This window comes from Cupressus sempervirens, chromosome 7, assembly GCF_028749045.1.
Source record: "Cupressus sempervirens isolate cs-2001-9-10 chromosome 7, ASM2874904v1, whole genome shotgun sequence".
Classification (NCBI taxonomy): Eukaryota; Viridiplantae; Streptophyta; class Pinopsida; order Cupressales; family Cupressaceae; genus Cupressus; species Cupressus sempervirens.
Genome location: NC_143124.1, coordinates 925,539,363 through 925,552,353, shown reverse-complemented (window position 1 = coordinate 925,552,353; position 12,991 = coordinate 925,539,363). Strand labels below are relative to the sequence as shown.

General features: G+C 36.0%; 1 protein-coding gene across 3 annotated transcripts in view; it reads right to left on the bottom strand.

Moving 5' to 3' along the window:
• IPT9 (isopentenyltransferase 9) overlaps window positions 1–12,512 on the bottom strand; it is a 107,275-nt gene extending 94,763 nt beyond the window's left edge. For all 3 annotated transcript variants that reach the window (XR_016354218.1, XM_089793563.1, XM_089793562.1), the window contains exons 1-3: window positions 12,140–12,512; window positions 1,616–1,669; window positions 1,210–1,252 (exon numbers count right to left, since the gene is read on the bottom strand). Coding sequence is in view for 2 of the 3 variants with exons in the window: in XM_089793563.1 (XP_089649689.1) it covers window positions 1,210–1,252; window positions 1,616–1,669; window positions 12,140–12,409 (367 nt within the window). In the remaining variant the exon portion in view is untranslated. The remainder of the gene's footprint in view (window positions 1–1,209; window positions 1,253–1,615; window positions 1,670–12,139) is intronic.
• Window positions 12,513–12,991: the final 479 nt, after the last annotated feature.

Genomic DNA, 12,991 nt, shown 5'->3' with positions numbered 1-12,991 from the left:
GGTGTTGAATAGTTTTGTGACTATGGTAAAGAAGAGATGTCATCTCACTAAACCAATTACATCGCATGTATATGGTAGAAAGGGATTTGAAAGCTTGAACAAAGGCGATCAGCTAGTGTAAACCATAGTTTGTGGAACCAAGCTTCATTTCCCACCACAAACTTTGTACCATATCTTTGCATCATATTCCACACTTATTTAATTTCCACACATTATCCACTATTCACCATCCATTTCTTTCTCTTCTCATGTTCCACATGGAGTTGAACAATTTTGATCCTTGCTACATCTCAAGGCTCCCAACACATGATGCTTTTACATATTTCGAAAGTTTATATTAACTATAAAATTGCACTTCTGATATTTGATTTGATATTTCATATTGTAGGATACAGATTATTCTTCGACACTTTCGTTTTACAATACAAAAAATTCTTGCTATGCTTGCTAACGAATTGAAACATTTTTTAGGTCATGAGTTTGCATGGAAAGCATCATACAGTTTGTCATTTGTGCATATAAAATATAATCATTATTGAAATAGTTAATGCAGATCTTTATCCATATGCTTTACAAGTCATTGTAATAGTTTTCATTTGACTTTTCTACCTAAGTTCGTGAAACAATGTAAATTTATAACAATCATAGTTTGCAGCTCTTACTCTGAGAAAACTCGGCAAACCTAGAATTTTCAACTCGGCAAATACTTTACAAAAACTTGATAACTTAGAAAGCGCTAAAAATTAAAATTTCTTAAAGATAGTTTTTTTTGTATAAAATTCAGTTACAAAATGTATAGAAAATATTAACATCTTTACAAAAACTTGATAACTTAGAAAGCATTAAAAATTAAAATTTCTTAAAGATAGTTTTTTTTGTATAAAAATCAGTTACAAAATGTATAGAAAATATTAACATCTTGAAAGAGAAGATGGAAAGTTTTATAGCAAAAACATGTGAAAAATGCTTTTAAACCAGCATTTTATCTGCGTCAACATTATTACCCATGTATTTTTACATCTATAAAAAAGTGAGAGTTAAACTTGTGAAAACTCGCTCAGCAAAAGAAATAGAAAGTACACAGCAACTCAGAGAGTACTTACTACTTACAAGGTTTGCAACCTATGGTGAAAAGTAAAAACCAAATGAAAATACCAATTAGACATAATCCGTCTTTAAAATGAAAACAAGTAATAAATGTGCACATACCTTCAGTTGGATGAAGAATGTCAAGCAAATGATGTGGTATGTGCTGATACAACAATCGCAAAAAACCTAATCAGAAATTTCAAAACTATAGAATTTCATTTAAAGAAATTGTTACTCCTTTGTTAAATTTACAAACCATCTGTACCTTTGCTTGAAAAACAATTGATCCCTTGTTTAAATTGGTAATATGATATGAAAAAAAAAACTAGGAAATAAGAAATAAATTAATTGCATGTAGACATATAATACTCATTTTTCAGACAAGGCCCATAATCATAACAGGCAGATACTAGTACAAAAGCAAATGTAGCTTGACAGAATTCCTTGTAAGTTTCATTTTAATATTGATTACAGCATTTAAATTTTTAAACAATAATAATAACCATTAAAGTTTATCTGATCCCACCTGTCGATCACTGGGAAGAGTCTTTGCTGATCCAACATTTAAACCCCTGTAAACCTACAATAATTCCAATGGTGCATTATACATATATTGAAATGATTCTCATAACATTAAATAAGATGAGAACCATGAAAGAAATTGAAAAATAATCAATTTCCAATTATGTGCTCTTCTTTAAAATATAGCTATTTACATCCCACAGGAAAGAAAAATGAAATGAAACATTTAGAGAGAATAACCTCTGATTTTATTTAATATAATTTAAACCATATATTCATATCCACACAAAAATGATGACCTGCACTCACATTTTTTCATATAATCATTGTTTTGATGACCTGCCCTCTGATCTGCACTTGTTCTTCTCTATAATTTTGCCATAAATTCTATTTACATTAAGGCTGCAAGATTGGGTAGTTTGATAAGACCCCCAGACCTTGACTGCATCACAAGAATAAAAAATGCATTCTTTTGGGATATTCAAAATTCTTCAAGAGTCTATAGGCTGTTTGATGAAAGAAAAAAAATAAAAGTTTTCTCATTGCAAAAGACATTGTGTGAAACCACGAAGGGCAAAACCAATATCAATTGACAATTGGGTCAACTTGAGAAATTTCCAAAATGAGTGTTTTCAAAAATAATGATATGGGGATTCCAAATATGGAGGCGTAAGTAATATAGTCTAGAATCAGAATCTATTTTGCCTCCAATAATTGGAAAATAAACTCTCCCTAAGGAAGAAATGCAACTTCATTAGAAGATGCAAACTTGGATCTGGACAACAACCTAAAGATGAAAGAGCTTTAGATCAAGAAAGCAAAGCCCCAATTGTTCTCCAAGTATCACAAGAAATAGATGCCAAAATGAACCACACAAAAACTGAAAGATGTAAGACCTGAACAAGTTGTGAAAGCTTCCACTAGAAGTGCATACAAAAACAAACAAGAAGAAGAAAAGTCCCTAGATGAGATTCAGATAGGGACATTTAGAAAAAGAAGTATATGGGTTTTAGTTCAGAGTTAACATCATTCAGACTACCAGAAATGATTGATGCATGGAGAAAAGCAATCAAAAGAGAATGGCACCTTGGTCAGTAATGGAACTTAGGAATTGGCTGATCCTTACTCAATTGCAAACCCAGAGTTTGCAATGCAAATGAGTCTTTTGAAATGAATTCAACACAACTAGCTCATTTGGAAAACACAAAGCAAGGCTTTTCAAAAAAAGATATGCTCAAAAATAAGGCATGGATTATGAGGGAGCCTTTGCACCAATAACAAAATGGACTGCCATCAATGTCTTCTTAGCTTTGAAAGTACAAAAGAAAGGAAACCTCATCACGTGGATGTAAAATATACTTTTTTACACAATGATGACAAAGAAAAAGTTTACATGACTTAGCCAAAGGGGTTTCAAGTTAAATGTCAAGGGCACAGAGTATGTAAGATAGTCAAAGTATTGTATGGTTTGAAACAATCGCTAAGACCTTGGTCTGAAAAGCTGGCTAACTACCTCGTGAGCATGAACTTCAAGCATTTTGAATTTGGCAATGCAACTCTTACTAGTGGAATTGAAAACAATTGTATACCTAGTTGTGTATATGGATGATTTGTCATTAAAAAATAAAGAAAGGTACACTACAGCCATTGAAGCACAACTGATGAAAGGTTTTGAAATGACAAATTTGAGTAATATTCATTACTATTTTGGTATTGAAAATATTCAAGAATTCAAGAATATTCTTATCACACAATAGAAGTGTATTAATGAAACTCTAAGCAAATTTAGAATGATTGGCTATAAACCACTCAACACGCGCTTGGAACAGAATATAAATTTGTCGCCAAGTGATATTGTAGGTTTGGCAACTAAGTATAGATAATTCATTGAAAGTATAATCCCTGTAACCACATCTAGGGCAAACATTTTTTTCTTATATGTGTGCTTTGAAAATTCTTGCAACAACCACAAGAAAGACATAAAGTGGCAACAAAAAGGATCATTGATATTGTTGGCAAGCCAATGAGGTTGTACAATGCAGAGATATGTATCTTTATATCCCTTATGTCCTTTATGCCCAATATGATATCCATGTCAACTAGATCTATGACAAAGAAATCATCTGTCAAGGTATAGTTTTTCATGGTAATGTTGAGTTGTGGAATCACATGAGTGCAAGGTTATAGAGTTCCTCCTGCCACATTGACCTCAAATCCTCCATGCTCTACTGCATGCAAATCCTTACTAGTGACCAATGATGAATTGATAAAATTGAGCATAGCGCCAATACCAATCATGATTGTGACTCGTTTTCGCTAAGTTTGCCACAAACCCTAAAGATACTACTTCTAACCATCGTAATGAGGGTAGTAACGGAACCCCCTTTTTGCACCATTGTAGCGATTCTTTCTACCTCGGTAGTTTCTTCACCTTTCCCTTTGGACAGTGGATTTTCTTCTTCATTGTCAAGTAACACCTCAATGTATTGAATTGCCAAGATAGTGGTGGCTCGGCCCCTAGGGCTCCTTGCAAGTAAAGAAGAGTTTCTTCCTTTGAAGAACTTGTCGAGAGCCCTCATCCATCAAAGACTTTTTCTGAGCCATTCCCCTGTCTTTGTCCTCCTGTAGTAGAGGTGGTGGAGAGGGCACATAATTCTTGGAGGAAGACGACGAAGCCATGTCATACACCTTTTTTACAGCTTCCTTGAGAGTGTCAGGGTTGAAACCTTTAACCCAACCCCTCACAGGCTCCATCGGCCCATCTATGAACAACACAATTCATCGTCTCTCTGAGATGTATGTGACCAGCATAAATAGTCTCTGGAATTTTGTGATGTAATTGTTGACTCAGCCGGTTTGTTTCAACTGTGCTAGTTCATTGAAGTTTAGTTTGGATCCTTTTTGTCAAAGCGATCTGAGTCTTTTCGTAAATTCAACATAAGAAGTTATTTGATCATGACCAAGCATAACTAAGCCATGATGTCAACATTTGTGTGCAATTCCTTCTAGATGGAGCACAGCCAATTTGACTGCTTCTTCTTCAAGTATCGAGTTGAGTTGGAAATATGTGCTTGCATTCAACACCCAAACTTGTGCTAAGATTGATCCAGATCCATCAAATGGTGAAAAGTTCACTATGTCGATCTTCTTTCTTAGGTCATCATTAGAATAACCACAATTGCCCCTGCCTAAGTATCTCATTCTCAAATCAGCATAGCCTTTGTAGGATATATCACCGTCCATATTTGTGTTCTTCCAATCTTCTGGAAGTCTTGTGTTTCATGGAAGGTGGGCTTTTGTTCTTTGTGCAACTCTTCCATCCTTGGAGAAAAATTGGTACCAATGGTCGAGTGAGAGGGTTGAGGGTTTGTCCTTCCTATAACAAAGTTGTCGCTATGCCATCTTTGTAATGTTTCCTGCATAAGACCTTGAGTTTCGTTGATATGGACTTGGTTTCTAGTGAGCTCTCTTAGAAGATTTATGACTTCTATAATAGGATCTTGTGGATCCCTCATTCTACCAATAGAGTGATCCCACCTTCGTCTCCTCTATAAACTTGCATTCACTTCCACATGCTAGCAAAATCATTGACTCTGATACCACTGTAATATTCCAAATAGATCGCCTCAACAAGCTTGAAATTGTCCCACGCACAAACAAATTTGAGGTTAGAAGCCATATGACAGAGATGGAGATGTATGTATAGTTCAGAATGATTAGCAGCAAAGATGTTGGAGGATAGTTTGGTTGTACGGTTCAAGACAGACTGTACAGTATGGATGTCTGGCAAATTGGGTTAGACGGAGCAAATCACCGTATGGAAGTAGGATGATGAGGAGGGAGGATGTCTGGTGCACTATGGAGGGAATCTATGATGTATGGGGACTATGAGGGAGGGCATACGATGTTTAGCCATACAACTCATCAACCTATTGTACAGTCGAGTGGGATGTGCAAGAGGTATAGTGGTTGACTGAAGTTTTGGGGTATAGTATGGATGGATGTTGTACAGGGTGCATTTGCATTTGGCGGTGAGTGTCAAAAAGTGAGAGATTTGGTTATAGATCGTACAGATCGGTGTGGAAAGATTGTATCCCGTCAAAGGATATTCGCCCAAGTTATGTGTTTCCCTAGGACAATCCCTTATGCATTCAACAAGTAGACTAAGAGGTAATTACTAATTCATCAAATATATGGGATGTATACTAGACACAATAAGATGGTACCATTTGTTGCCGAAATAGAAGATTAGAGTTGCAAACAATGGTGGCACTCCAGATGTGCCAAATCCGGAACAAAGTATACCAACACGCGAAATAGGGTAGGACTAAAACCCACTGAAACTACCCAAGCCAAGTGGGGAAGGTCTTTCACTTCCGAAATGGTAAACAATAGCAAAATTTCACAAAATTTGCAAATACAAACAAATTGAGACGCATAACAACATCCAACCCAATGAACATACATACCCAATCGGAGGAAAACTCCAGAGGGAGAAACAACATGCCGACATAACACGCGAAACACCTACTCCTACGAAAAACTAAAGATGGGTCTAAGATATACATAAATCCATGGGGACCCCAAAATACAAAAATATTATTATTTCATTTTATTTAATAACAAGAATATTACAATTTTGCACCCTCTAACAAATGCTAGAACCTTTCATATATTCGTCGGATCTTTATGAAGAGTTAGCCACCATAGCCCTACTGATGCAGTGGCATCAAAGGTATAAAAGCTATCTTGCATCACAAAAAAGATATTGCCTAGTTTTTCATTACGGTCTATCTTTGGGCAAGGTTACTATTTTCATTAAGTTTTTCGTTTGAGCACAAATTGTTCCAATTACTTCCCTAGAGGTTCATATTGGATTTATAAGCATGTCGATAAAGTTTTGTGGCAAGATTAAGTCTGGTTTCAAAGATGTTGAATTTTTGTTTTGAGGAGGTGGTATGAAAACATTGAACTCAATTTTGAAGGTCTTGGAGGCTCCGAAAGGAGTCAAAAGTCATCTAGGATTATGTTGTCCAATCCAATGGTAGAGCGCTTCAAGAGGTTTCAAAAAAGTGGTTATAATAGAAAATCGGATACATGGTTCGAAAGTTATAGCTTCTGGAAGTTGAGCCATCAAGATTCAAATTTTAATATAAACGGAAGAGAGAGAAAATCACTTGTGGTGAGAAATTGAACCATTGCGTGTAAAATGGGAAAATATCACTTTCTAGAATATTCTAAGGTAGTTGTTGGTGCTACATATATAGGGATGAAGGTGGGTGTCAAACTCAATTCCACAAGGGTGGTATGTGGTTTTGTCTTGCAGATTATTATAATGAAAAAGCCATGTGGTTGTAGCATGTTATTTTTCTCAATATTGTAATGTCATTTCATTAAAGATGATAGAAACTAAGTGTTTCTACTCTTGCAATTGTTCAGTTCTTGCAATTTTCTATTTATTTTTTGTTTGTGTTGTGTGTGTTTGGGTTAGCAATGGGAGTACTCTTGATCATCTACAAGTTGCACCAACCTTGATGTGGTTTCACAACAATGTCCCCACATCTATCCCTTCATATGCTTCCTTTAGAAATGATGATCTTTCATGTTTATATACATTTTTTCTTAAGACAACATCCCTACCTAGATGGTGTAAATCTCCTTCAACCAGTGTGTATGGTGCAACCCTTTGCATTAATGATTGCTTATCTTGCAGGGAAATATCTTGGCGAATTCTCCCACAGAAAGCACTAGGGCAATGTCTTATAGCTTCTCTGGCTCTTAATTAGCCAAGTGATCTAATTAGAAATTGAAAAATGACTAAGTAATCCATTGCTAGAGTTTTGGCCCAATTTCAAAGATTGTGTTTAGTTTCAACAAGGTTCCCACAACCTCCCTTCTTGTCTATGTCTTGCTTGAAAATCATTCTTTTAGGGATGGATCTTACATCATTGCATTTTTAACTAGTTTTTAAACCATATCATCTTGACGGTGCTTCCAAAACCACTTCTATCTCTCCAGATTCTTTTTAATTGAGCATTTTTCTTTTGGGTTTGGTTTTTCTGATGGTTTTGAAACCCTTGTCAAGCTTCAACAGGGTTGTCATGGCCCTATCAACCCCTAACAAGGTTTTGAAACCTTCTAAACCACGCCAAATACAAGGTTCCAAGCCTTCAAGTCAATTTTTATTTGAGCTGGACATCCATTGGCTTTCTTAGATGATTAAAAACCCTTGTCAGATTCTAACATGATTTTCACAACCATGTCCAAGGCCAACACATAACTCACAACCTCTTTGGGGGTCAACAAGGCTTTTAGAACCTTTGTTAATGTCACACCTTTTAAAGGGAGAAATTTCAAAAGTGCTCAAAGTTGGTCTTTGGCAAAATAAAAAGGTTTCAAAACCCCTATCAAGGCCTAACAAGGCTTTCAAAACCTATTCAAACAATGCTCAAGTTGTTCTAAGCTCTATTTCCAAAAGAGTGCTCCACATGACAATTTGGCACACATTTGTGGGAGTATGAAATGTGTGCACCTCTCAAGCGCAATGGTGTGTTGTCATGACACATGTCATCTCAAAACAACAAGGTGGCTCCTCATTAGTCTTTCCTACATCACTAATTTTCAACTAGGGTTTTTTAGGTGAAGCGATGATCATTGATCTATTTAATCTCAGACTTTGTTTTAAACTTGCATTGTCACCTCTCGCAAACATTTAATAGCCTACCATCTTCAAAACCAACGGCCAAAGTTCAAACTTCAAAAAGCTAACTATAGTGAGCTAATTGAATGTTCCAGCACCTTTTCCCAAGCCTGATGTTACAAAGCAATGCATTTACTCACCCTCATGCTCTACAACTTACTTTATCTTACAAACATGCTTCTTTGTGGTTTGTAGGAGTCCTTTCACCTACTTCAAAAGCTAACTTGTCAGCAATTGCCCCTTCCAATGACCAATATTAATGGCAATACATCATATTGTCCCAAGAAAATATTTGCAAACATCACAAATATTGAAGATTTGATTTCCTTGGGTTTCATTAACCTTAGTAGGGTTAGCATTCAAATCTGGACTTGTAATATCTCAGGTATGCCTAATGAACTGAAGCTACTATTTTACCCCTTCGTGATTCCAATATGTTGTGTAAAAGTTATTTACCTTCATGTCAGATGAATGTTTATACTACTTTTTGCATATGAATGTTGTTCTAATCGTGTTTGTAAAGGTTAACTATGGAAAATCACTTCCCTCTTAGCATTTATCAAAACCCTAGCCTCAATATTTATTTGTGAGATCTAGTATAACGGAGAATTGTGTAAGTCCCTTCTGGTAGTTTGATTATTTTTCATGCTATTCTGAGCAGGGAAAAACAATTATAATCTTGGCGCATCAGCATCCTTTTAATTTTCTGCACTCTTTCACCATTTCCCCTTGTAATATCATGAATAGGACTAGCTTCGGCTTGTTTAGTGCTGAGTTGGATCAAGAGTTGTGCATCTAGATTAAAGAGGAAGCCAAACTTCTCTAGAGATTCAACCTCGCCTGCAATAAATCTCACACTTCGAGTTTCTTTCCATTGTGTGTAATAATCCTGCTCAATTCTGACCTTAAAATGTTGATTGAAGGCTCGAAAAATTTTGTCAAACACTTTGCATACAAGGGGTCATATGACTGATATAACTTTTCAGATTGCTGCAATGACTCTTGTTTCGATTTGCATCAAAGAGAATGCTTGCAAAAAAAACTCCAGATTGTCTAAACAATGACCTAACATGAATCTGCAACTAATTTTGACAATATTCAATACAAATATGAGACTTAACTACTTGCAATATGCAGCTACAGCAACTAGTGATTATGACAAATACTTTGGATGCGATCTAAGATGGCATTAATGCACTTACAACCAAGTGTCATTAATATAAACACTTAGTATGCAAAATTATAACATTATTTATGCCAAAAAGAGAACCTGCAACCAATTGACATTTTGTCAAACAATTGGCATGCAAACTAATAAGCTGATCATCAAACTCTAGGTTTGCAATATAGATAGTCTAAAAATTACAATGCTCTTTAAATTGCAAAATCCTAGCCTTCCTTTGATACCAATAATGCCAAATGGCAAACAAAGACAAGTACAATATGAAAATAGTGAAGTGCTAAAGCTATATTTTGTACTCAGCTGAAAACCTACATTTCTCAGAAAATATGCCAAATGAGAAGTGAAGAACCTGATTGTAGATGGCTGCAATAATTTACTTCAATGCTGCCCCTTCCGCTTTGCTTTTTTCCGATCTGCTTTTTCCACTTGCTTTTTCCGGATTTGCTTTTTTCATTTTGCTTTTTCGAATTGCTTTTTTCAGATCCGCTTTTTTGAACTGCTTTTTCGGACCCTGCTTTAAAATGGCTTCCTATAATTTCAGACCTGCTAGAAATGACCTCCAATAATTTCGGCCCTGCTAAAATTGCCTCCTGAAATGCTGAAATGCTGAAAATGGCCTTAGGCCCAATGATGCCCTAGCTAAAGTGACTGAAGTATCACCTCCAAATGTGCAACCCTTCAGAAGATATTTCACTTCCTCGGTTATGCTAATCCAAGGGAGTTTTCGTTCCCAAAGATCAATTGACTATCTGAAACCACTTGGCTCCAGAATAGACTATGTGACTGAATCACAATTTGATGTTAAGAGAGAAATAAACAACTGGATGATTAGAATGAAGCCCAGGGTGCCTATTTATTCTTTTTCTCCACTTTCTCCAGAAACTTTTAGAACATTATTTTATTTTATCTATTAAGTGACTTTATAAAAAATATTTTATAATTCAAGTCACTTTATTAAATTAATTAAATATAAAGTTACCTTTTAATATTTATTTATTTGATAACTTTATAAATAATTAACTTAATACCACTTATTTATTTAATTAAAATAATTAATTAGTCATCCTCATAAAATATTCATTATTTTGGACAACCTAATTAATTAAATTAATTAAATCAAATTGCCTCCAAAATGGGGACATGTCATTGTATCATTGGAATGATGGACCTAGTCCAGCAGGGTGCAATTTCATATGATAACAGTATCATATAATTCTTATATACTCCCATGCAGAAGGCAATGAATTTCAAAACCCCTAGGTTGCTCCTCCCCAGTTGGCAATCCTAAGCCTCTATTGTCCATCATGTCAGCTCTCCTTTGCTTCCTTACCCACAGTGAATTTTCTCTTACCTAGAAGGAGCTATTAGCCTAGTATTATTCCTAATTATGCACAGCAAGTTAGCATTGTATGAAAATTGCAGCGGAAAATGAGAGAAATCAAATACACAGATCCCTGGAAAAAACCCAATCTGGAAAACACCAGTTTTCAAGTGTGAAGTATTTTATTAATATGTTTAGCAAATCTACTATTCAGGAATTGTTACAACTCTTTGCCTAATACTGGCAACACTGCAAAACTGACAGTCTCCCCTCTGTTACTTGTTGAACCTCTATTTGGAACTCCGAAGCTGGAAGTTTCTCCTTTCGCTGCTAAAAAATCTCCTCTATCTACCTGAAAACTCAATTGATTTCAATGAATCTCTATCCCACATTGGCTTATCAATTCCCTATACTCTCTCATTCAGAAACTGAAGGGCCACGAAAGGGAACAGCTTGGAATCCCAACTGGTGCCGATTCAACTCCTTTGTGTTGCCAGCCTCCACGACACCTCTCAAGTCTAGAACACTTAACGTGCTACGAAATTTAACACACGCGCCAGACCCATCCTAGGTGCCCCTACAAAATGCAGTGGTTGTCCTTGTGCTCAATAATTCAAGAGAAACGTTGTAATTGGCTAAATAATCCTCCGTGAGATCAAAACATTTCATGTTAAGGTTATTAGCAATATACAAGAATATCTTCTCTCTCTAAATGTTGGAGATACCGCCACCCCTGGCCCTGCTAGTGGTTCCAAATCTCTAGCCCAGAATGAATAAAGAATTTATGCAGCTCATTGTGGAAGTGGATAAACTCTCATCTTCTCAAGAAGACCGTATTGAAGATGTGGGTGAATAGCGAAAGAAAGATTTTGACACAATCCACAAGATTATTCCCGGTGCAGATTTGTATTGTGTGACATGACTAGTAGTGAGTTTAGGTGATAAATTGTTGCTGCAAACTTCAAGCATTTTTTTCTCAGCCCTTAATCGAGGAACCGGTTAATAAAGGAGACTGTGAGTTCCATCATCCTGTGGAGATTGGAATGCCAATGGTGGAGGTTTTACGCTAGCAATCCCTCCCGTCATGTTTGTTTACTAATGTGTGCTCTGTTGCCTATGCTTGAGCTTTGCTAAACTAAATAATGGGTTCGGCTACGAATAGCTAATGGCTTCAACGATTTTGTATTATCTTTCAGGGTCTGTATCACAGACCATATGGAACTCAATTCCCCTGACATTAGGCCCTGATTCATCGTAAAATCAGAATGCAATAGTTGCAGAATTTGAAAGCTATTTATTATCTGCAAGAGAAGTAGAGACTGACCTGAACTGAGTCGGCACTGATAATTTCTCCGCCGAGTCGCTTGGCTAATTGGAGGGCCAAGCTGCTCTTGCCCACACCCGTGGGACCTGAAATTACAATCACCTTCCTCTTCTTTCTCTGCTGCCTGTCCTTGTTCTCATTAAACTGTTGAGTGAGTGAGGCAGCGGTTTCAAAACCAATGGAGAATACGTTCCTGCGCTGAGGATTGGGAAGCTTTTTCAGATTGGTCGCCGAAAATATAACGGTTGCGCGCAATGGAAAAGAGTCCATGCGTTCGCCGCGAAGATGAGGGAGAGGAGCATTTAAATTTGCGTGTTTTGGTTTAGAATGTGATTTTATGAAGACGATATAAATTTTAAAATCATGAGAAATGATGTTCCTAAAAAAGACTTTGTTCAGGTAACCTCATATGCCTATGGGAACCCGCACACCCAAATTTTAAGCTTAATATATATATTGAATTTTCTTCGCATGTGAAGTGTTTGTTTTTTTTTGTCAAAATATCTATTGGCTTATGGGTATTAATGAAACTTCATGCACTTATTGTCAAGTATCAAGGTTCAAAATGTGGTCATTTTAAAAGTCATTCAATACCCATTCAAAAATAGTTGTTCATTCAAAAATGGCATTTCATGCGGACAAATGTTTTAGAGGTCATACACAAATGTCTCGATAGCGGTGTTCACAAATAGGTCACGTACCAACCAAAAAAGCTAAAAAATAATCATTTATTGATATATGTATTACATTTTTGGGGCTCCTTTAAAATTAGTAGTTGGGAGATTAAGTGTGCACAAAGCAAGTGGCTATTAAAACTTGTTTGGTTACTAGTGCTCTTCCCCTATATCTTAT